This window comes from Elgaria multicarinata, chromosome 4 (assembly GCF_023053635.1).
Source record: "Elgaria multicarinata webbii isolate HBS135686 ecotype San Diego chromosome 4, rElgMul1.1.pri, whole genome shotgun sequence".
NCBI classification, from domain to species: domain Eukaryota; kingdom Metazoa; phylum Chordata; class Lepidosauria; order Squamata; family Anguidae; genus Elgaria; species Elgaria multicarinata.
In genome coordinates, this window is record NC_086174.1 from 101,397,559 (window position 1) to 101,424,383 (window position 26,825).

The 26,825-nt window shown below is 37.9% G+C and overlaps 1 protein-coding gene across 2 annotated transcripts in view; it reads left to right on the top strand.

Annotated features, from left to right (window-relative positions):
- Positions 1 to 26,825, top strand: part of EPHA7 (EPH receptor A7) — a 211,653-nt gene that overhangs the window by 64,433 nt on the left and 120,395 nt on the right. For both annotated transcript variants that reach the window (XM_063124868.1, XM_063124869.1), the window contains exons 4-5: positions 11,152 to 11,307; positions 12,185 to 12,520. In XM_063124868.1, the coding sequence (XP_062980938.1) occupies positions 11,152 to 11,307; positions 12,185 to 12,520 (492 nt within the window). The remainder of the gene's footprint in view (positions 1 to 11,151; positions 11,308 to 12,184; positions 12,521 to 26,825) is intronic.

A 26,825-nucleotide genomic window follows, 5' to 3' on the forward strand; every position in this document is an offset into this window, starting at 1 on the left:
AATATCTCTTAAAACATTGTTTTACCCTACTGATTTTTATTCAACAGGCCACTTTAGGACTGAATTACACTTATCATGTTCTTACTAGTTTACATGAAATAGTTGTCTTCCTGCCATGTATGGGGCCCAGTTCAGATGTAATGGTCATACCTTTGTTTACCTCTTAGAGATGAACTTTGAGCTCATAGTTTTAAAGTGTGTTTCTAATCCTGGTTTGGAGGCAAACCGTTGTTTGGTTGTTACATGTGAGCTGATCCTTAGTTTAGTTGAGTCATATGGTCTCTGTCCACCACTCTGCTGCTAAGATCAGGGTCTTGCTATTTACTGTTTTACTCTGTACAGCACCATGTACATTGATGGTGCTATATAAATTAATAATAATAATAATAATAATAATAATAATAATAATAATAATTGGCCTGCCGCTCTGACCATGTCACTCCACTTCTGAAATCTCTTCATTGGCTTCCAATCCACTCCAGAATCCAATATAAACTTCTCCTGTTGACCTTCAAAGCTTTTCACGGTCTAGCTCCTGCCTATCTTTCCTCTCTCATCTCACACTATTGCCCCGCTCGTGCTCTCCGCTCCTCTGATGCCATGCTTCTCGCCTGCCCAAGGACCTCCACTTCCCTTACTCGGCTTCGTCCTTTTTCTGCTGCTGCCCCTTACGCCTGGAACGCTCTTCCAGAACACTTGAGAACTACCAACTCAATCACAGCTTTTAAAACTCAGCTAAAAACTTTTCTTTTCCCTATAGCTTTTAAATATTGAGTTTGTTCTGACTCTATACTGTTAGCTTCACCCTACCCGGTGCCTGTTTACCCTACCCTGTGCCTGTTTGCATTCTCTTTCCCTCCTTATTGTTTACTACAACTTTATTAGATTGTAAGCCTATGCGGCAGGGTCTTGCTATTTACTGTGTAATCTGTACAGCACCATGTACATTGATGGTGCTATATAAATAAATAAATAAATAAATAATAATAATAATAATAATAATAATATGGGCTTTCAGGTGAACCAAGTTCTGTCATGGAGAAAAAAAGATTGGCATATCCTAATTTTCTCTTTTGTTCATGTATTACATATGTCTGTGTGTTTGCGCTAGCGACCACTTGTGCAACGGTCAGGTTAGTGGAGCTTGCAGAAGAGAACTCTATAAGCCTGTCCGGTTTCTGCTCATTCCTGGAGTTATTTTTAGCAGTGGAAAAGCCCTGTTGCTTATGTGGTTGTTCCCGCAAGTAGAGCAGAATGAGCAGAGGCGGAACAGTCCTGTTGGATGCTAGCCTTGGTGATTTGAATTTAACCATGTTGGTTTGCATGATTTGGTAGATGATCAAACTAAAAGGTAATATTTAATGAAATGAATTGAGATAGGAGTAGCACATAAGCACTGTAGAAGGAGATTTCTCGATCCGGAGGGAGAGGCGGGTAACAAATGAAATGATGATGATGATGTTTCAAATTAAAAGTAAAATGAGGCTTCTTTAAGTTTGGGCACTTTTCCTTTGTGTGAACAATAGAGAGTGAGCAAATCTTGAGAAACTTTAGGAATACATATGACAGTCAGGGTATTATTGGGTGGGGAAAGTAACAAATCTGAGAGATTCTTGACAGGCAACAGCAGACATTGAGCTGGTGATGGTATGCAAGCAGAGGACAGTCCTATTTGAAGATGTCATTCACACTATTGCTGCAGAACCATTAAAAGTCTTGTGTTTACTTTGGCTAACCACACAATGTAATTCTTTGATGGAAGCACACATAGTCTTTAGACACTATTGCAGTTTAAAAGAAACATTTGCAAGATAAAGTAAATATATTTTAAAGCTAGGCATTTATCACTGCATAGTAGTTAGACAAATAAAACACAGCAGTCTGAAACCCTTATACATACCACAACTATATATTAGGTGCCATGGAATATGTAACAGATGTCATCTTTGACTGTAGAAAAATATTATATTGTCCAACGTAGTCATGTTCACTGAGAATTATAATATAAAAGGTGGTGTAGGATCATGAAAGCTCTGTTTCCACCTGCATTTTCCCCTAGTTCTTTCTACCCAATGTTGAAATTTGATCTTAGACTTTTTTGATATAATATTCTCTTTTCATTATAACCAAATCTTGAATCTGTGCTGGTTCTAAAAATGTCCATGCTAGTGTATAATTTTATGGATTAATCTATGTATTCACTTTATCAATAACCTTTCCTTAAAAATATCTTAAAGTAACAGAATATAATTAAAAATGTGTCAAATGAAAGTCAGATATGTAAGGTTCTTAAAGAAAAGATCCATCAGTAAGTACAGAAAAATCAACATGAAGAACATCATTAAAATCAGACTATAGCTAATACAATAATTAAACCAGTGAATGCTCTTCCCCTGCCTCCCACAATGTGCTTTAAAACAGAATATCTGCTAGAATCGTGTGTTCTACAGCTAATCAAAAATTTGCATTCCTGGTTTCTCCTTAATGCATTATAATACTCACAAATCTTTAATCATTGCACCATCTTTTCCATCCACTGTGTATGTTTATTTTAAGTGTGAAAAATGTTACATATCAATGATGGGAGGTCTGGATTTGAGGCTGTCGTAATTATTCCCACTGAGACACTGTCAGTAGGATTAAAATGAAGATTCTGGATCTGTCCATCCAAGATGAGGTCAGCAACATTAGCAATGGGAGAACTGTTTCTGCGAACTGTGCTTTCAGTTCTGAATTACAAAACTTTAGGCATTAATATGATACAGATATCTAAAAGCTGCCATGGCAAAAAAACAAAACAAAAAGCCCAGACTCTTCCAAATGAGCTAAAATGTCCAATGGCAGTAGAAAATATTATAATAAAATTGAAGGCCCAGCAATATCTGACCTGTCTTAAGCTATTTTTTTGGATTAATCATCTAAATCAGCAGGCACATAGACTTATAGGTACACAACAATCTATTTACATTTTATTATTACTAAGTTCTTTGCAGCTGTATAACTGTATCAATGAAACAACTGCACAAGCACCCAAGTCATTCCTGAGGAGTACTGTCTTCAATATCTAAATTAGGCACCCTAGCAAGAAAAATTAAGGCAACATCCACTGTTTAGCCACTGCCTACAGGGGGTGGGGAGAATATTAGCTCAACTCAGAAATGCTCACATGAAATAATTTCTCTAATTCAGACATGGATACCCAGGTTCGTAATATCATGATGAGCAACTGGCCATGTTACACCACAACTTACTTTTCAGTTGCTCGTGCAATTGTTTTTAGTTATTCAGATTTGTTCAGAAATGCACACATATGTAGCTTTCTTTCTCCAGTAGTACGCTGTCTGCAGTATTTTATTTATTTATTTATTTATTACATTTTTATACCGCCCAATAGCCGAAGTTCTCTGGGCGGTTCACAAAAATTAAAACCATAATAAAACAACCAACAGGTTAAAAACACAAATACAAAATACAGTATAAAAAGCACAACCAGGATAAAACCACGCAGCAAAAATTGATATAAGATTAAAATGCAGAGTTAGAACAGTAAAATTTAAATTTAAGTTAAAATTAAGTGTTAAAATACTGAGGGAATAAAAAGGTCTTCAGCTGGCGACGAAAGGAGTACAGTGTAGGCGCAAGGCAGACCTCTCTGGGGAGCTCATTCCACAGCCGGGGTGCCACAGTGGAGAACGCCCTCCTCCTAGTAGCCATCTGCCTCACTTCCTTTGGCAGGGGCTCACGGAGAAGGACCCCTGTAGATGATCTTAAGGTCCGGGCAGGTACATATGGGAGGAGGAGTTCCTTGTATACTACCAGGTCATCTTCACTCAAAACCCTTTGCGGGCAGGGAGTTGGAGCAAGTGGGAAGGCAGCTTTGTGTGCTGTGTACAGAGTCACAACTCTATCTCTCTATCTCTTTTCCCCCACCCCCTCAGTTTGGCACTTCCATTTGACTAAATGTCAAGCATCACAAAGAGATGGAAATGGGGAACTGGCTTGTGTATGTATGTATATGTATGTATGTGTATGTATGTATACACACACACACACACAAGCAGAGATTTGTGAAATGCAGAGAAGATATTGCCTCCTTGAATTCCTTTCAGAGGGAAGGGAGATTGAGACCCCAACTACTGGTTGAAGTGTGTGTGTGTAAATTTGACTTTCAGTTTACTGCAGACTTGCCCGTTCTTACTAGTGGTATTTTAAACTTGAACAGGAAGCCTCATTGTCCTTCTTAAAGGATTTTTGCTGTGTATGTGTATTACCATAGATTCAAGGAAGGTGCACATTCTCTAAGAAATATTCTTTGTCCTTGAGATCCTTTCAGTGGTAAAGGAACAATCCCTGTTTCCTGTGGGGATAAAAGATTTAGGTTCTTCTTTTACAAAAGATTATTGTCTCAGTAATGCAAGGGGATCCCAAAAAGTTTCCAATGAAAAGGGAGCGATCCTTTTAAGAAGACAGGCATTCAGAACCTGTTCTCCTTTTCACGAGTCTCGTCTTGCGTAGGCTGATCAGGACATCAGTCTGGAGTCCCGGTCAGCCTACATAATTCTTCCTGAGAGTTTATGCTCAATTTCTCAGGATCAAAGGCTTATGCTCATGTAGATAGGACAATTTGCTAGGGGGGAAAGAGAAATGTGCCCATATAATGCTCATCCTAGGTAGTTTACTTCCACCCCCAGTTATTTGTGGGCAAAGATAGATGCTCTACCATTTGTATAGATTCTTTTTCTGCCCAACTGCCAGATTCCCCATCTTTTATGTCCACATGCTTGTGTCCACAAGAGGCCACCATGCAAATGGGCCTGAGCCTATCCCCTGCCCCTGATAATGCCTGTGTCTGAGGTGAGGGTCAGGCTCCCTCTTCAGCTGTTTTCCAGATTACATTGCATTTGCTTTTTTCCATATAGTACTCAACAGGAGCCTGTGAGATCCGATCCAACCCTTTCCTGCATACCCCATTTGCATATTTCTGCCCATAATTCTATTTCTTGGAGTTTATTAAACTTACAGCTTGGGTGCCTCTTCCAGCCACAGTCTATTATAGCTTGAGAATTTGACATGAGTATAATCCAGGGATATGTAATCCAGAAGTAATCCATTGATGGATATAAAATAAATGAGTTGAATAGAATACATCACTTCAGACTGCAAGTAAAGGAACCATATTTTTAATGCTCCTACTTAAAAGTTTTCCTGCAAATAGAAACTTGCACAAGAGACATGTGGAGGATCGGTGGATGAGCTAGAATCTCATAAGGTCATAGGAATCTGCTTTATACCGAGCCAGACCATTGGCCACGTAGTTCAGTATTGTTTACTGTACGATGACAGGCAGTGGTTTTTCAGCATTTTGGACAGGAGCATTCCCCAACCCTCCCTGGATGAGCTTTCAAAAATGTTATTACCCACCTTCATTCTGAAGTAGGATGGGACACTCTGTCACCTGAAGATGCATCCCAAGGCAAGTACAGATCCCGCTTGAAGAAATAGTTACCCCGAACAAGGAGGAATAAATTCAAATCCTCTGCACCCATCTTTTTTTTAAAGCAAGTGATAGGCATTTACGTTGACAGTGATTTGCATTGTAAATGTGTTGTGTTATGTGTTCACCACATGAAATTGTGTTGTGCACCTTGATCTTGACTTTACATTTTTCTTTGCAAGAAAGCAAGCAGTTTGATAATCATAAACTCACTAGTCCTAAGGGTCATATTCTCAGATGTATTAAACATATATCTCTCTGGAGACTTTGAATGTACAATAGCCATCTAAATGGTGGTTTTGCCTTTGCTAATCTAACCCAGGGGTGCTTTCACACTCTGCATTTGAAATCAGGTCAAAATAACCCGACCTGTCACATGAAAGGGCTAAGTGAGCTGTTTACATATGGTTCCATTGAGCTTGCTGAACAGAGCGTTTTAGTGAGAATTGTTGATACAGTCAGTGGTTCTGGATGTGAAACATGTAATGTGACAAGAAGCATGTAATCTTCTCTCTGAACCGTGTCCCTCTTCACTCATTGTTCCTCAAACTACACTTAAATCAAAATCACATCCTCCTGGCTCGCCACATACATGTAAAATAACAGACTATTTACTTTACCTCAGTGTCAGTTCATAGAGCACAGCAAGATGGTTTCTGATTTGGATTCAAAGAATGGCTTATTTTTAGGTGACGCAAAGATCTGACTCGGTTTCATATGAAGGCTGTTACATAGAAGCTACACGAAGGGTTGTGGTATAGAAGAGCACAAAGCGTTTTCTCTACTGCTGCAGAGTTCAGGACTAGACCTAATGGGTTTAAGTTACGAGAAAGTGGGTAACGTAAACCCATTCTCACTTGAGCATTGGGAGAAAAGTGAGATTGCTGTAGCTCTGGATTTTCTGCACTGAGCAAGGGTTTGGACTAGATGGCCTACAAGGCCCCCTCCAACTCTGCGATTCTTTGCTGACTGTTTGGGTTGGGGCTAAAACAGTCATTACTAAGTCCTAGGGTTAGGATGAGTCCATTGTGTGAGAAAATTTGCCTCATAAGTGGCAAGTTGCTAGCGCAAATAAAGTCTTTAGCACTGTTGAAAACCAATTATCCTTTGCTTCCCTAGGTACAAGCCTTAGGCACAAGTTTGTTTCCTTAGGCACAAGCCCCATTAAAGTTCTTGAAGATGTATGTTTAGGATAAATATTTGTAGAGACTTCTTATTGCTTATGTTAGTTTGGGGTGTGCAAATTGATGTGTTACTGGAATGAAATAACTTGAAGTTATGCAGGCAGTGCAGAATATGTCTAAACAAATGTTCAGAATATTGGTGTCACTTACCTTAGGACAGCTGTAATTCCTGAAAACACTTGAATACATTCTAAAGGACTAGGACATTTGGTGGATAAAAACAACCATCATATTCAAGGAACTATTTGTTATAGCCCTCCATACTATGCAGTGAATTACAGGGGTATTGTTGTGAAATATTCTCTTAGAAAATGCCTATGAACGTTATAACTAGTCCACTCACTGGAGCAGATGCTGTATATCTTTCTTTAGTGATATTTTTGTACACGAAAGACAACTGTCCATGGGCTTTGAAATGGAATAAAGGCGAGATCTACACCGAGCAGGATATGACACTTTGAAAATGGTTTGAAAACTGTATATGGAGGGTGTCCCGGGCCCCAAAAGTTGTCACTACTGTTATAAACCATTTTAAAGTAGTAGTGTCGATCCTGCCAAAGTTAGATTCTTACTCTGGTTGCATTTTTCTTTACAGTCAGTAAAGGACAAGACTGTCCTTAAAATGAAGAGAGCTGAACCCTACTTGTTATTTCATAATTTCAGGCATCCTTCTGCTGTGATTCACTTGCAATTTGCTGGGCTTACATAAATTATGTATTCACAGTGCGCATAACACTGGGTTTGTTTTACAATTTGATTTAACAACTTAAATGATTGCAACATTTTCAGACTTCAGTCAGAAGCAGATTTTCTATTTAAAGTGAAGAGTGTAATTTCCAAGCACACTTTGACAAAAGTTTCATCTACTGACCCAGAGTAATGGATCTTATGCGTCTTCATTCAGAAGTAGGTCCCACTTTCTTCAATAGGATTTTTTTTCAAAGGAAGTAACCCTAGGCTGTTGCTTTAATGTGGAAGTCCTTTAAAAATGAATGGCTTCTACACAATTTGTGTATAAGCCAACCACTTTTGTGGTCCTTTCTGTCAATAGGTTCCATAGAAATAAATTCATTTGGGATTCCTGAAGACTGTTGCAATAGGATTTTCAGCAAGGAAATGTATAAATATACATTTTAGGGCCTATGGATTGGACTGGAATCCAGATGAGCACTTTTACTCCATCTTCCATTGTAAATTAACTTTGGAAAAAAAGTTCCTCTTAGACGTGCATGAGGCAAAAAAAAGAGTCTGTGTGTTTTACATAATCTGAAATTAGCCCTTTATCTGGGCATTTCTAGCATACCCTATGTAGTTTTAAACAGAGAAATCTTGTGTATGTCTATTCAGCTGTAAGTCCCATTGGGGCCCCTTTACAAAATGTTGCAGTATATCTCTGGAGTGTGTGTGTTATCTGAGCCTCTAGCTGGCTGACAATATTAACAGTAGACTGCATTGCAGGGCTGTTCCATGCTACTGTCTCAAAACACAGTCTTAAAACAGTGACCTACAGTGCATACTTTCTTTAGCATTATCTATCTTAGTAAAGTGTCTGTCTTACATGCAGACACTCAGGGAATCTAAATGGAGAGAGGGAAGGTAGGAAAAGCTTACTGTCATTTCCCCCCATTAACTTGCAGTTTCTCCCCAGCCACCCACCCCGCCATCCTTATCCCAAACTCTGTTTCAGTCATGACTGGCATGTACATACTCCTTTTGCCAAGAGCCAAAAATATGCCCATCTCTAAAGGACAGTGTACAAGTGCTAGCCGTGACGAGGTGTGCAAGTGTGGGAAACTGTTTGTGTTGGTTGAGTCAACACAAGAAGAGACAATTCACTTTCTGCACAGGCTGATTACCTTGAGGTGAGCTCTCATTTCCCTTCCAAAACAACCTCGGGAAAGGAAAGGATTAAAAGGCAGTGCACTGTCTCTAACTTCAATTCTTAACCCCATTGGTAAATTCCCCTGGAAGCTCTCCTGAATGGTAATATATAAATATTTTACATAAATACATACATACGTGTTTGCCTCAGGGGCACCAGGAAGATGAACTCCTTTCCCTTCTGTGGAAACAATGGGAGCAGGGGGGAAACAAACCATTCAAAATTTATGGGAGGAGTAGTGCATCTCTGTGTGTCTCCCTGTGTGTATGAATACATATATGGGTGTATATCTTTATTTGTATTTATGCACATATCCTAATGGATATGTGAAGCTTCCTGAAATATATAACACTGGATGTGAATATTTCTGTATATATTTATTGAATGTGCACTCCTTGTTTCAGTTAAAGTTTCCATGGTGGCTAACAAAAACATAATACTGAAATCAATAAAATCAAAACTCTAACTCTATATTAAAACAACATAAAAATAAAGCAACATAATAAAACAACAGTAATAAAAACAGCTGTAGTCAAACAGGAATAATCAAAAAAGATAATAAAACAGCAATGATAGCATTAATAGCTGCACTTGTCTATTATATATTAATATTAGTATCCTGGATTCAGGAAGGGCAAGAGGAAAGGGTACTAACTATCAGATTCAGATTTAAATATTAGTAAATATTTGAAAAACTGAAAGAGATACTAGTGAGTATTTGTCAGTGTCCTGGGTGTGATTGTCAGCATGGACTTTGCATAGCTGAAAAGTAGGGAAATATATCTGTTTATACACATTTGTTTATACACATTTATACACATTCACAAAATTAATTTTGGATTATCAGCATTGCCGTATGAAATCTGACATTCACGACGATTTGGGCAGTCACGGTTGAATGACTCCATAAAAAAGGAAGGCATTACTGTGGCTATTTAGGCAACTTAGGTAACAATATATTCCTGTCTGCCTAGTATAGTTCCCCATACAGATGCATTTAGGGGAGGGGATACTGTACAGTGGAAGAACTGCTGCTTATTATTAAGTATTATTTAGTTATTAAGTATTATCGCATGTAATAATATCCTGGGAGTTGTAGGACTTTTTTCTATCGAATCATGCATAGGATTTCACACTCATAGTAGCAGGATACAATGAATGCCAGAACTTCTTACGATGCATATTATCATGGAATAGTGGTCTTTTCATTCAGCGTAGGAAGACAGCAGACTAAAGAAAGCTCCAAATATAGAGTGCTGGATATACGAAACATTTCGTAAATAGACGTGAAACCCTAGATAAGAGCTGACTTGCAAGAAATTTTCAAAGTAATGATGCTACAGTCTTAGACTGTGATAGTTGCTTAGCTACACATTCCAGATTCACTTCCTTTCATAACCTTAAAACCAAACCTACTTTTTTAAATAAAAAAAGGAAAGAAAATAAACAAAAGGCATTGGGTTAAGGTAGGCTATCTATATGTGGTTTATTTATGAAAGGATATGGTGGGATATCTTTATGTTAGCATCTATCATTCTTTTCTTATTGTATTGCAAACTTAAAAATTAAAATCATACAATTTGCAAATAGGAAAAATAACCCATAACCCTAATCTCTTTCCTTTGAACAAGAAAAATAAGGGAAAGTAACAGGTGACCGGATCTACACTACGACTTTAAAGTGCTTTAAAGCGCTTTATAACAGTTTTGAAAATGGTATATGGAGTGTGTCCTGGGCCCCAATAGTTGGGCTCAACGCCGGAGCAGCCTGTGCATTTCTCTTGCACTTTTCTTATAACCTAATAACCTAAGCTATAACAGAAGACAATTGTTTTGTCACTCACCTGTTGTTTTGATTGCTTTGTAATTAATTAATGTATATATGTAATATTATTTCAACTAGCTAGCACTGTTGACCTAACAGCAAATGCTAACTGCAGAAATGTCAACTACAGATTAGTTAGACACATTTCATAGAAGAACCACTCTGTTTCAGAACACAGAATGATAATATTCTTACAACCTAAGCGTAATATGATGACAGTAGTTAACTCTATTTGGTAGAACAGCTAGAGAACCATCCCTTGTGTGCTGACATTTGATGCTCCCTATTACAACAGCAGCAGCGAGCTCTTACTAAAAGCCCAGTCCTGTCCCAGCACAGATCTACTCAAGATAGGATGTGTTCCTAGTGATACTACCTAGTATTTTTATATGTCAGTTTTGCCAAATGCACAAAGCATTTAATGTACATTATTTTGGTCCTTACAGAAACGTCATAAGCTAGTATATTATGAGAAGGAATCATGTGATATTCCTATATTATGATCAGGAAACAGTTTAAGAAAGGGTAGCTTGCCTAAGGAGAGCTGTAGTTCACTGCAGAGCTGACATTTGAGCCAGAGACTTCCAGTTCATAGTTCATGCCCTTAATAGCTACTTTTACTGGAGTAAAATCTTTCAAGATATGAATGACTACTAAAGTTCATATTCAGAACATTTATTATATGTTTTGTACATACCTGAAATCAAGATCCCCTTAAAACACAGCCATGTTGAAAAACAGTATCTGTTTGTTTCATTTTCCCTTAGCCTGTGGCCGTGGATTCTATAAATCATCTTCTCAAGATTTGCAGTGCTCCCGCTGTCCTATGCACAGTTTTTCAGACAGGGAAGGATCTTCGCGATGTGATTGTGAAGACAGCTACTACAGAGCACCTACTGATCCACCATATGTCGCATGTACAAGTGAGTTATTCATGAATATAATCACAAAGTATGTTGTTTCGGCAGTCACAGGCGCAGCCATTCGTAAGGTGTGCACTCTCTCTCTCTCTAATACCCTATGTATAAGTGTAGAAGTGTTTGCAAATGGAAGTTATCACCGAGCAGCAAAGTAAGCAGAAAATATGGAATCTACATAAACATAATTTCTATGTTCCCCAACATACCCAGGAGAAGAGACTGAGTAAACACATCACCAGTAACAATTGAAGGAATTAGAATATGGTTCTCCTACGGTTATTTGCATTGTCACGTGGCTAATGTGATTCAGCAACAAATGAATAATGTGAAATGAATTTTAAAAAATTGTCTTAGTATGGAGTCGGATTGAAATGTAATGGGATCTGGCATAGTATTCCATCTGTAAATAGAATCACCTGTATAGATTGGTGGTTCAAATAATGACTTTTTGCAACTCCCCCAAAGCCAAAGCTCTTCTCAAATACATTTATAAATCACATCAAAACTGATTATGGAATATCTAAAAGCATTCTGTTGCATGTATTTTAGAAAGGCACAAAAATCCAACTGGAAGTATTCTGTATGAGTCAGCATTAGAGGTGCATTAACTTAGCCCTTTAATTGCACAGAAGAAAAGCTGCTAAAACTAGGTGTAGTAAATACACAGAGAATGGCTATCCTTTTTCTTTAATGGAATATAAATAAAGCTTAGTGTCAAGTGAGTTCAAGTAGGCTTTTGGTAGCTTGTAGTAAATATAATGAAAAGTTTATGTCTTGGCAAGGTAATTTGCCTAGGTAATTAAAATGTGCTAAATTTTCCCTGCTGATTTTTCTTTCAATCTCCACCCCCACCCTGTTTTTGTGTTTGTGTTTAACAAAGGACCTCCATCTGCACCACAGAACCTTATTTTTAATATTAACCAAACTACTGTGAGTTTGGAATGGAGCCCTCCTGCTGATAATGGAGGAAGAACCGACGTGACCTACAGGGTATTGTGCAAGAGGTGCAGCTGGGAACAGGGCGAATGTGTTCCCTGTGGGAGCAATGTTGGATATATGCCCCAGCAAACTGGATTAGCAGACAACTATGTCACCATCATGGACCTGTTAGCGCATGCTAACTATACTTTTGAAGTTGAAGCTGTAAATGGCGTTTCTGACTTAAGCCGCTCCCAGAGGCTTTTTGCAGCTGTTACTGTTACCACTGGTCAAGCAGGTAAGTAATCAAATTCTAGGATTTTGGACTCCATGCAACAGAGGTGTTGCAAACTATATTTGTCAACAGGCTAAAGTGAGGCACAGCTTACCACACATGCCTGTAATAGCCCTTTCAACACCTCCTTTCAACAGTCTTTTCTTAGTGCAACATTGTGGTGATGCTGGTGGTACCGGTGTCCTTTAGAATGGAACATGTAGAGCTATGGTTAGCTTCCCTGTAGGTTGTCGCAAGATCATCAATGGCTTCTGCTACTGTCGTACTTCAGATAGTGAGGCTGGATTGCAGTGCCAGCACAAAAGCGAGAACTGTTCTATGGCGCTGCACAATATAGGACTGAGCTGTTGCATACTATATAGATACAAACACAAGCACTTTGAAACCCCATTGATTTTAATGTGTGAGTTAAGGATATGCTTAAATCTCCCGCAATTGGACGTCAGTGTGCTTTATGTTCGTTGGATTGTCTTCTTTTTTTATAGTGCCAATAACCTAGTATTTTCAAACTCTAACATGGAAAATTCCTACGTGTCTACATTTAATTTGGAAGCGGTTTAAATTCTCTGTTGGAATATTGAGTTACTTAGTGCCTTCAGTAGTCACATCCATCTCCCAAGTTTATGCTTTCAAGCTATTTAATGTTTTGAGATACTTGATGATGAGATTTAGTGAGAATGTGACAATTATTCTTTGTTTCTTATATTTATGATAATCTGACAGGTGAAATGTCAGGGAAAATAAAATCAAACTAGCATATTACCCAAGGGGGAAAATGTGTTTTAGTAATTTTGCATGTTGAAGTAGGAAGTTTGCCATTCAGGAATGTGAAATGATGAATTGCTTGTTGATAAAACGATGGTCTGGCAGGTTTGTGCTACATTTTGCATTGTATTGTTGGTACCAAAGAGGCTAGTAACTGCAACAGGCCACCTGAGTTTTAAGCAAAATCCTTTAAACAGTGAAGTATTAAATGTTTCTGGGATTCAGGTGAATAACTCTTGGCTGGGGAAATTAGAGAATGCTCAGCGGTTGTTTTCAAAATGCTGATTATTAAGGGACATATACAATAAGCACAACCATGCATGAACGTCTGTAGAGGTCTCGGCTATGTTCTTTTTCTTCCTTCCCCATTTCTCATCAGCCTGTGGTCAGGCACATGTGCATTGCAATATACCAGGTATTGCTGGCTGGAATATCACATATGCAACTCACATATTTAGACTGAAATGGCCTACTGCTCCACAAGGCCACATGTGCAGGAAATGGATTGTGCTCAATGTTGTTAATACTTCTGTATTTTTGTATCACATGATATGACTGCTTAGAATGAATATTTTTACTGCAAATATTTATTCTAGTAAATGAAAACGTTCATGATACCGCTGTCACTAAACAGTTTATTCAAAGTATAAGCAAACATCGTTGTTTATTTCTCAGATGTAGGAACAGACATGGAGGGTTGATGCACATTGATACTTTACAGACTTTCCAACAATTTTGGGATAAAAATCCCACACTTCTTCACAGACATTAGAATGAAGAATATTAGAAAAATGTTATTAGACAGATATGTCAACTTAAACTAGAATCTGTTTATTCATAGTAGTTGTATGTTTAAAATGTCCTTTTGTTTTAGCTTTTTAAAAATTAAGGACTATATCCAGGAGGAGGAGCATGTATCATGCCTGAATGTTCTAGTCCTGGACTTCTTAAAAAAATGAAATGCTCAGTGTAGTGTTTTATCTATTTACCAAACACAGTTTCTCAGTATATTGGTGAAGAGAGCGAAACTATTTTCTTTCAGCTGTGCCTAGGCTGTCCACGTAAGAAACATTGCACCTGAACTATTTATTTATCACTATGGGCAGTATCCAATGATGATACACAGCACAAAACAATGCTAGCATACTGTCATCAGCACTTCCTATGCAAAGGGGGAAAACAGTGATTTGCCATGAAATGCAGTGGCAAAGTGTTGCTTTCCCCCTTTGTCTAGCAAGCACTAACGTTGCGTGAGTGGAGTGCGTAAATAAAGAGACGACACACAGAAAATGGATTTAAAATAAGGGTCACTTTTATTGAACATTCTGCAAGAGGTGGAGGCCTAAGTGGGCATCCTATCTTGGCCATCCATCTGGCTTTAAAGGGATCCGGCGAGACATTCGTAGCCAGAGAGGTGTGGCCTCTATTCCACCACCCCTCTGGCTTCCCCATAATGGGGTTGGTAGGCCTTCCGGTGTCGCTCCCCCCGTGTTACAAAACTCCTGGTGAATAAGAAAGGTTGGCCTCAGGGGTAAGCCTTATCTCATCAGCTGTTGCCACAAGGCTCCCAGCTGTGAGCCTCAGGCGTTACCCCTCACCACTAATGGTGCCAAAGAATGCTCACCATTCCTATGCTCGCCCACAATGCCTGCAAATAACCTCCAAATCAAAATTGTGACCAGAAACAGCAGATTTACCTAATTATTACTCCCCTGTTGTCTCGCAGTGTGAAGTAGGCGAAAAAACTCATAGCCAACTTAGGATATGAGCAAAAAATTCCTACTTGGCCCCCAAACAGGCAACCGGTGAACCCACATTGCCTACAAGGGTGGGAGGGAGGGAAACTTGCGCCGAAGAGAGCTTGGGAGGGGCAGAGTGCTTTATATCCTTGTGCTGCCTCCTCCCCCGTCGAGTGGCCCCACTAGGGATGCTCCAATGGCTTGCCTCCATGCCGCGTCTCTCCGCCCCCACCCGCAACGGCCCCCGCACATCCATGTGCCAGGGTGTGGTGGATAGGCAAACGTTGCACTACTGTTGCTTTACGCTAGTGCAATGTCATTAGTGCTAGTGCTGTGACAACATTGGATATTGCCTAATATTTAAAAATTGCTTTTGTGCCCAAAAGACCCCACAGCGATGTACAACTTTAAACAAAACCATAAAATAAAGAATAGAATAAGCCATCCATAAAACATCCTGAGAGTGGAATAAGGGCTTAAAACAGATCCATGCCCAACTTAAATAAGAACAGCCATGCTGAATCAGACCAAGGGTCCATCTAGTGCCGTATTCTGTTCAACCAGCTGTCGATCAGGGACCCACAAGCAGGACACGGTGCAACAACAGCCACCCCACAATCCATGTTCCCCAGCACCTGGTGTATATATGCTTACTGCTTCTGATACTGATAGCCTTCTCCTCCAGACTTTACAGGCTCCCTAAAGTTAACCAAATATTGGCACAGAAAAAGGCCCTGCATTTTGTTCTCTTCTTCTGCTATGATTCCCTGCTGGCATCCCTGATCAATATAAAAGATAAATTAACAGTGCAATAATATGCACGTCTTCTCAGAAGTAAGGCCATTAAATTTAATAGGGCTTATTCGTGTGTGTGTGGCGGGGGCTGGGTGGACCTGTACCAAACATAAGATAAAGAGCTTGATTATTTGAGATAAAATTTGCAGACTTTAATACACGTTTTGCACAAACAGGTACCAGTCTCAGAAACAGAGGTGTGTGTAGAATAATATATATATATTAAAACTAATAACAGTTCTATATTGCCTTCCAGCTTTTAGTCACCAGTATTGAAATTTAAGATAGGCAACTGGCATTATATATATATATATATATATATATATATATATATATATATATATAATGCTGGAGAGCTTAGTCGTTGTGTACAAAGCATTCTAAGCCAGGATTATTAATTTTTTTAAAATCTCTGACGGAATCAAAGGCAAGAGTCAGAATATTTGTCTACATTTGCATGAGCCTCACTTACCAACCTTTTCCTTATAGTCAGTAGGCTCACCCACACTTATGGAGTAAATAACATACTAATTTCTTGGCGAATTGCACAACTGAAGATCAGCTGCAAAAAGCCAGCTTGTTTTATGTTTTTTCATCCTGCCACCAGTTTCACTATAGCTAATGCTAATGTGGAAGTTTATAATTCTGCCAAAATGTTTAGAGTATATCATGTCCAATTCTTTTTCTAGGGATTATGAATAAGTCTAGATTTATAAGAAGAAGTTACTGCTTTTGTTAATAAGAAAATATTTCACAGAGAAGTTTTAACCTTAGTGTGGAGGGCGGGGTAGGGGTAGGGGTGTGTATGGACCTGTACCAAACATAAGATAATGATATTGATTATGATATTGATTATGATTATGATATTGGATATATTGGATATTGGATATGATTATGATATTGGATATATTTTCTAATTCTTCACCCACTAATTCAAGATTGTTCCTACAGTAAATACAAATCCTCCGGTATCTATCATTATATGGAAATTATTAATATCGTGAACTGCATTGACAGACTAGAAGTTTTACTGTGTAGTCGCCACACAATTCAGACGTCTTGTTTTTACTGACTATAATTTAGAACTCGAACACTACAGGTCCCACTGTACAAACAAAGCACAGTGTAGAGCTGCTTGCCTGATGTTATTTCCATTCCCTAGGTCAACTGCCTTCCGCAGCCTGGTGCCCTCCAGATGTATTGGACTACAACTCGCATCACCCCAGCCAACATGGCAGAACACCAGTTTGCAGAAGGCTGCTCTACACAGTATAGCATCAGCCACAACTGTGGTATTTTAATTCAGACACCTCTTACGCCATAGATAGGACAAATCATGGTTTTTGAATCTGCTTTATGCCATAGTTTCTGATTCTGGTTTGCCAGCCGGTCACAAACATTAAGGCATAGTTAAGCTTCCTTAAGCATGGCTCTGTACGAGTCTTCCCCCCACCTTTTCCTTTGCCAATTGACACTACTTTAATTAAATGGCTAGCAAATAGATGGACAGCACTGAGAGGCTTACATAAATCCATGCTGTCAGTGCCTCAGACTGCCATATGGTGAAAATAATTTGACTCCTCAATGAACTAAGCTAATCAAGTGGACTTGATGATACAGCCATTCTGTGGCATGCACGTTGATACCTAGAGACAGTGGGCCTGTTCAGACGACATGCTAAACCATGGTTAGGCCACTAACCCTTTTGTACAAATAGTTAGTGAGTGTATTTAAACCGGGGTTATGTAGCCACCATGGTTAGGAACCACTAAGTCATGGTTCACACAACATGCTAAGCCATAATGTTTAGCTCAAAATGCTTAGTGTGTCGTCTGAATAGGGTCAGTGTGGCCTGAGAAGTACAGAGGAATCCTAAGTGAGGTGGGAGAGTTGGCTGCTTCCAGAGTGTGTCCTGCTCCATTAAGGGGACTTACGCCACCTACTCTTGGTGGGAACATTGCCACTGGTAGCTTTCTGCAAGTGGAATTGGGCCACAGAGCAGATGGAGCTCTTTTCTTGCTTGTGGCGTTCCTCTTTGCCATTGGAGCACATCCTAATCATACACTCCAGATAGGAGATCTGTGTGTGTTAGGATTGTTCTGCTTGACATGATAGAGACTGGGGATTCTTCACTTTCTTTTTACTGTTTGGTTTACTGTTTGTGCTACAGGAAACTCTTTTCATCCCTTTCAGGAGACATGAGAAGTAGTAATAATGTTCCAGGAAGCCTTTCCTTAGTGACCAGCCACAGTTCACTTTGCTTCTTTAAAATCTATTTTAAAGTGTTTTATTCTGTTTTTATTTTATTTTATCTTGTACACCGCTCCAAAACTTTGAATGGGGAGCGGTATGTAAAGATTGTAAATAAATTAATTAAATAAATAATGTGAGGTTGTCTGGGAGGGGGGCGGAAATCAGCTGTGACTAATTTACCACAAACCCAAAGACATATCTTGCCAGAGTAGCACAGAGGTTACAGACTACCTACCACATTTCTTTTCTGGTGTTGCTCCAAGAGATGCAGCTTGTCTGCACTTTGTATCTTCCATCCTGCTCAAGGCCAATGCAGTCTATATGGAAGTCCAGCAGTAATTTCAGCTGTGTGTGGATGGGCTAGAAATTGTTCACTCCTGGTCACCTGTTGAGGCATGTGAATGGAGGTTTTGTGAGGATTTCTGTCAGTCTAGTGTGCTTGTTAAACTTGTTTTTAGGTATGCAAGGACAGGGTGCTAAAGAAAATTACAGCCATTTGTAAATTCTGTACTGCTTCTCAGCTTTCTAGCCTGTTCTATTAAAATACTGCTTCCCTGGGAAAAAGACATTGAACATTTCTGGTAAGTCTTTTGCTCAATATAAAAATGCAATTGACCCCTGAATTCTTTTTTAAAAAATAAATAAATAAAAATAAATACAAGATTGGAAGTGTTTTCCTTTAAAGAACATAAAGACCTCAAGAATGAAAACTATTTTTTGTGTTATTATGTAGCACAAAACAGTTTTGTCATATAATTGGTAGCCTCTACAGCTAAGAGAAGAGGAAATGCTTTAGGAGAAATGATTGATGACTATAATTGAGTATAAAAAGACTGGGAATTCAATAGAGAGCCTTGCTTCTTTTCTTTTCTTTTTAAAATAAAGTTTACTGTAGAGGAGAGAAATTTTAGCCTTATTTATAGCTGTGTAAACTGGAGTTCATGTTGTTCTTATTTGTGACTATGTTCTGTGCAAAAATGGTTATTTTATGTAGTCAGACATTTTAGATGTGTGTGGATGTGAGTGACCATATTCTGTACTGGATCAGTCATCTTGCAGTGAAGTTTTTCTAGGTTCTGTTTCAGTGTATTCATTCTTTGAGGTTGCATTCATAAAATGCAAATCATTGTGTAAAGATAGCATCAAATTATTTAGATAAAAAGGGGAAGGGCTATAGAGTATGCATGATTCATTCATCCTCTTTTGTTCTGCCTACACAACATCAAACCCTAAGAAGGCAAAGAAACCAAATCAGAAAAGGGAAAAATAATGCCAAATCATCTGAGAATTGGAGGGCAGATGGCAGATTATTAAGATCAAATCATTTGTCATTTTGGAATAAAATGGGGGAGGAGATGTATGTAACACAATAATTAACACAGCAGGGCCACATTGCCAGGCTTCATAATATAATTATTTATTGTTGTGCTATAATTGAAGTTGAAATTAGTATGTAACATTGCACAGGTTGTAGCAAAAGTTCATGTCAATTTTGTTCATTTATTTAGTCACCTATACACCAACATTTGAAAGGAAGTGGTCAGAAGTGCAAATTACACATTATGTTAAGGGTAATTTTACAACTTCCTAAGATTATTATTATTATTATTATTATTTATTTATATAGCACCATCAATGTACATGGTGCTGTACAGATAACACAGTAAATAACAAGACCCTGCCGCATAGGCTTACAATCTAATAAGTTGTAGTAAACAATAAAGAGGGAAGGAGAATGCAAACAGGCACAGGGAAGTGTAAACAGGCACAGGGTAGGGCAAAACCAACAGTGTAAAGTCAGAACAAACTCAATATTTGAAGGCTATAGGGAAAAGAAAAGTTTTGAGCTGAGTCTTAAAAGCAGTGATTGAGTTTGTAGTTCTCAAGTGTTCTGGAAGAGCGTTCCAGGCGTAAGGGGCAGCAGAAGAAAAAGGACGAAGCCGAGTAAGGGAAGTGGAGGTCCTTGGGCAGGCGAGAAGCGCTTGCCATGGATAGTAAGCCACTTGATATCCAATGTAAATGCTAGTTCAGAACTTCCTATATGCAGTTTGCTTAAGAATTTTATTCTCCCTCTCCAATTGTACAATTGCGAGAGAACTGATAAATGTATCTGGTGTTAAAAGCAAGAGAGATTTTAGAGACTTTTGTACAGGGTGGTCATGTGTCCTTTTTTATTTTATTTTACAAAGTACGTTCTTCTATTTGAAGGTTTGTCAGTCATCTCTTTGAAGGTTCCCTTTGTTTGCAGAGTTGTCATCCAAGCCTGGTTTAAAGGTGAAGAATTATTAAGAAGGTAGAGTAGGGTTCTTGAAGTTGCACATCAACACCTGGGCCAGATCTACACCAAGCAGGATACGACACTTTGAAAATGGTTTGAAAACTGTATTCGTCACTACTATTATAAACCATTTTAAAGCAGTGGATAAGATCCTGCCCTGGACTGCAGACTGAGCAAGCACACAGGTGACAAACTGGTCACAAATTTTCCTCTCTATGATAAGATATACTGTGTTTCTGTTGAAATTACATGGTTTCTCCCCCTGAATTTGCTTCGATTGTTACATGCAATTTTTATGCCAATCTGTCCTCTTTTGTCTTTTTTTTATGATGCACTTCCCTTTCTTTGGCAATGTGTAACTGGCCACCTTAACTTGATAGGAAAATATGAAAGGAATTTTAATACCATTTCTGAATTGAAAACAACTTATGCCATCAGTCAGTGATTTCTTAAACTTGTACAAAACAAAATAAGCATATATAATGGTGCGAGCAATCACCATTCAACAACCTAACTGGGTATTAATACTCAGTTACTGTGATACTGTGATGGCAACTAGTAGACAGATATGGGTGTTTATGTGTGGATCAATCTTTTTTGCCACCATATGTCCAGAAATAAGGTTGCAGAAGCGAAGGGGGGCTACATCCAGCAGTAGTAGTAATCAGTGCTTTTGTGTTGCGTACGCACCACTAAGGTCCAACACTGTCAATAATAAAGTGTTTATAAACAACCTATAATATCACAGCAGTTCATTCAGTTGGAGGGCATACATTTAGGTGACTTGGAAACATTATTAACACTATAAAATTCAGAAAGAAAGTTAAAAAAATTCAAAGGAAGTAAAGAGCTATAAAATGGGTTTGAATAATGTATCAAAGTCGGCCAGCTTTTCCCACCCTTTTATTTCTGCATTTCCACATATGTCTCTCAAGGCTGAAGGTTGTACAGAGTATGTCTGCGTATTATATGCAAAAATCTTCAGTTTCAAAAGCAAACAACAATATTTTTGTGAACCACTGAGAGAGCTTCCGCTGTAGAAGAGGTATTGAAATGTAATAAATAAATACTTGCCAGAAACTTTTTTTATTTTACTGTATACTATTAACCATTTCCACATTTTAAAATACTAGAAATAAATAAAAGTATTTCCACATCAATGGATGGAGCTCCGGTTATTGGGCAGTATAAAAATGTAATAAATAAATATATAAATAAATATATTATACAGAGTGTTTTTTGTTGAGCCTATTCTATCACTTGATTCATAGACTGTTTTATACTAGTATAGACCAAATAAAGTTATTTGCCCCCTATGTCAGATTAATATATAAGGTATCAGACAGGTTTTATACCTGAGTTAAATCTGAATCTAAATACAGTCACTGTTTTGTCTCCATGAAACAAGCATCACATAAAAAATAAGTGTGTTCATTTAAGCAGTTATAGGAACACTTTAAGATTCAGCAATATAGGTTATATTGCTTGGTCTGTAAAGAAGAAAAGTGTACATCATATAGGAATGAACACATCTGTCGATTTTGGTTTCTTTCAGTTTCTCCTTTTTCAGATCTTTAGTTCTTTTTGTCACAAACATTGAGGTTTTTTTAGGTCTACATGAACATTTGTACTCCTTTTCAAATGCATTCTCCTAATGACATATATTTTCATATGCGATCTTGCCTAACACACCTTTTCTTCAAGCAATTTTATTAATATAATGTGTTTTGAAATTTATTTCCCCCGATACATGCACATTAATGTGCACTTCTCCCTAATATACACATTTTTAAAACATTTTTAATTGGTGAACTCCATTTCTCCAGTTTGGAGAAGTGAAAAATTGGAAGGATAAATGTGTTTCATTTCATGTATTGGTTTGAAAGTGCAAAATTAATTTCTCCTTCATTCCTAATGCCATGAAAGAAATGCGTTTCAAACCATGTTCAGCTGTCTTTTAAAAATGTCTTTCTTTTGCCTTCTATACTGAGACAGACACATCTATCAAAGATACTTTCTTTTTAAAAAAACCCACTTTACAACTAAGACTGGGAGTCTGCATGACCACAACAAGAACTGTGTGATACACAGATTTAACTGTGTGAATCAAAATGCTAGTAATTAGACTTGTATTCATTTGAGTATTTTTTATAAAAATGTTCTACTCATCATGGTTCAGAGGAAACACATTTAAAATAAAGAAATATCTATATGGAAAGGAAAGTCAAAATCACCTTTCTGTGTTTGTGTGACTTTCATTTATGATCTGTTATAAATAGTATAAGCCCATTTTAATTTTCATGATTTAGGCTGTAATCCTACACATTCTTTCCTGGGAATGCATCCAACTGAGCATTGGGTTGCATGGTTAAAGCGGCATTTTGAGAAGCTGTTTTTCTTTCTTTCTTGAGCAGTAACAATGCAACATGGGAGAATAGCTCTTTCTGAAATGCAACATATCCCACTATGTTGGACCTGCTGGAGAAATTTGAGACATACTAAAAGGAGTTCGGATTTCTAGGAATCTGACCTGCAGAATCTGCTGCAGGCTGGCCCCCTCAAGAATCTGTGGACTTTTGGATATATTTATTTATTTTACTTTCCCCCAAATCACAGAAATCTATTCATAGGAAAATATGCAAATTTTCCTGGATATATGCCATCCTGGAAAATATACGCAGGTTAAAGTTGAATGGAATGGAGGACAATACGCTAAATGTTATATACTAACGTTAATTAAATTCTTACAAACCTTCTTATGAACTTATTTATGTATTTATCTCCATAACGGGGGTGGGGGGGAATCAAATCCATATGTGAATGGATGCCAGAACAAATGACACTGCACAATCCACAAAACTCATGCTGGATGGATTTCACAAAATACTTATTTATTTATTACATTTCTATACCACCCAATAGCCGGAGCTCTCTGGGTGGTTCACAAATATTAAAAACATTAAAAGTATAAAACAACAGTATAAAACCATAATATAAAATACAATATAAAAGCTCAACCATATAAAAACAGCAGCAATGCAAAATTACAAATTTAAAACACCAAGTTAATTTTTTTTATAGACTGTTAAAATGCTGGGAGAATTAAAAGGTCTTCACCTGGTGTCTAAAAGCATATAATGTAGGTGCCAAGCGAACCTCCTTAGGGAGCTCATTCCACAGCCGGGGTGCCACAGCAGAGAAGGCCCTCCTCCTGGTAGCCACCTGCCTCACCTCCTTTGGCAGGGGCTCGCGGAGAAGGACCCCTGAGGATGACCTTAGGGCCCGGGCAGGTACATACGGGAAGAGGCGTTCCTTCAGATAGCCTGGCCCCAAGCCATTTAGGGCTTTAAATGTTAATACCAGCACTTTGAATTAGGCCCTAAAAGCACTAAAATATTTTTCAACTCTGGGTTGCTGACTGATTTTTTAAAAAAACAAAACTGAATCTGTTTGTAATAACACAGCAAAAAGATAATGTTTTTACTCGTCCCTGTTACTGTAAGGTTATATAAAATCCTCAGTATTATTCTGTATAATTTGATAAAAAGCTCACAGCTGCTTTTTGATAAGCAAATGGGCAATATTGAAGTGAAATTTATTTCAGTATGTGCATTAAGTTCTCTGATATCTACATAGCTCCTCCTAAGCATTTTTTTTAAAATTATCATATACGTTGGAGAGGAGCATGCAATGACATTTTTAATATAGGGCCATGAAAGAGAGTTACGTAAAAAACACACATTTAAACATATTTGGATATTCTAGAAAAAATATATTTAGAGTCAGTCTCAGCTCCTAAAATGCTGAGGGGGCCATCTGCAGAAAGGGTGTTGACGTCAGACTAAGGAAATGGTTTCTTCCACAAAGGCACCTGGGATATGTCCCAGTGGCCAGCAGGAGGACTGAGGGGAACTGAAGGAGGAAGCAAGCCATGCAAGCCACAGAGTGCCCACTCATCTATGGGGTTAGCAACCAACCCATGATGTCTTTGAACTTGTCCTAACCCTGCATAGTTATTCTGTTCTTTTAAAAGTATTTCTTTCCTTCCCCTCACTCCCATTTGTGTTTCCTTCATTAGTCCTTATAAAATTCATCTTTTCTCCATTACACAAAACAATATACCTGTTAGTTTCCAGAGAGTTAAATTAGAGTAGTATAGTATAGCACGCAGGAGATATATTTAGGTCCGCTCAGAAGGGCTTGTCAGCCTTTGAAATGCATACTTTATTGGACAATGCTGTGAGGTCTGTGTTTTAAAATGTCTATTTCTGTGCACTGTACCATATTAATCACCTATTGATAAAGTCACAAAGTATATCAATATGGCATACTTCTGCAGCAGACTGCTCCCACGCTCTGAAGAAAAAAATAACAACAACCAACTCTGTGAACAATTTGCTGAGGTAGCTGTAAATTGTCAGTAGTATTTGGTATCCTGTGTTCCGTATTTAATGCTAACATAGTAAATGTTGATTATCTTATTTTTTGCTTCATTAGTGATGAATGAGAGCAGATTTGATGTAGACAAGCAGTCTGGTGGAATGATGCAAAGCCGTCTATGAAAACATCTGTACAACTCCACCAGTGCAGTAAATTATTGCTACAAGCAAAAGACATTGATCCAAGAGGATCATTAACAGCTTTAGCCAACTGATCCAAGTAATAGGGTAAATGAAAGAGCATTATCAAGTTCTAAACTTTTAAAAGCTGTCAGTTATAATTGCTAAATCATTGTCACTACTATGTATCCATATGCTACATTATACTTAAATCCACTTTCTTCTACTGTAAGCACGAAATAAATAAATAAATATCAATTAAGTAGTAAAATCCACGGTGTGGAGGGATATCCAATGACCCTGCACTCCATTTACTAGGAGGTCAGTCACAAAGGGAGAGATAATTGCTGCAAGGCAGCAAAATTAATCCAGTATGAGCAAGAAAGGATGATATATGTCCTGTGACAAAGTACGTGACAGAGATGTACGTACAAACTAGTAGGTTCTTTTCTTGGAAAGGATACAAGGACAAGAGAAGGAGACCTGTGCAAAACAATTAGCATGGCTTCAGAGTGAGCAGTTCTTAATTATCCATAGCATGTCGACATGAGATAATTAGAGTTTCAATTTTAACAATATTTGGTGATTAACTATAGTAGAACACGAAAGAGCAAGCATAAAGTGAATTGTTTGGTCTAAGTGTTACATAATGGCAGTTGTATATTAACACTAATCATAAGAACATAAAAAAAGAGCCATGCTGGATCTAGGCCAGTGTTCCACTCACACGGTGGTGAACTGATTGCCTGTGGGAAACTCACAAGTAGGACAGTAGCGCAATAGCACCTTCCCCTTGAACTGTTATTTATTTATTGCATTTCTATACTGCCCAATACCCAAAGCTCTCTGGGCGGTTCACAAAAATTAAAACAATTCAAAGAATAAAACAACAATATAAAAACATAATATAAAATAAAATATAATAGCAAAACCAGGAGGTATTCAAAGGTATTGGTACTGGAGGTAGTATATAGCCATCATGACTAGTAACCCTTGATAACCTTATTCTCCAATTCACAGTAATAATATGCCACGATGGCAATCCTGCTGACCTTCGAAATACTCAAATGTATAGAAGTGAAGTTGTAAGAAATATCTTTACCAATAATCCAAAGTAACATTTTCACAAATTCATTTCTGTTGTCCATCAGGAAGTGTGCATGTGAAACATGGTTATCTGACATCTTTTCTAGTAGCATCTGTGTTTCATGGATTGCTATCCCAGAAGATCCACCAACCTTCAGTCTGTGTAGTCACTATAATCAAAGATTGAATAATTTGCTTGAACATATGGTTATTTGGTTTCCAGACTACATATCTTTTATTTAGGCTGGTCGGATTAAGCATGAGGTGAAGCGAAGGGAAATTCTGACAGTGCATCTAAAGCTATGTGTAATGGAATTAAAGGAATTCTTCAGCAAAAACAAATTTACATCTTTTATATTGTCCTTTTCATGTGAATTTCTAGAAAATATTTGGGCACTTATACAAGTTTGGATTCAGTGAATAAATATTTGCTCATATTGTCATCTTGTTTTGAAATTATTGTTGTCAGTAGTTTAGAATTCCTGAAAGTAAACAACCAGAAAGGAGAAAGCTTGTAAGGTTTTTCTCTTGGAAAGGATGTACTGTAATGTTAGTGTAAAGGGTCTTTGCAGACTTAATATCTTTCTTTGGTCAAACTCTCAAAATAGCTGAAGTGATAAATATAATTTAACACAGTTGGCTATTCTATGACAACTGAACAAATTGACTATAAAGTTCAGTGACACACAAGAATTTATACTGAAATATTTATTGTCCAGTTTGTTAAAGGTAATGTTGTTGTGTCCTTTCCAGCATACAACAAATAACAGCCACCAAGTAACATGTTTTATTGGTTCACAAGATGTCGAGGCTTATTTCAGAGCTTGATTGTG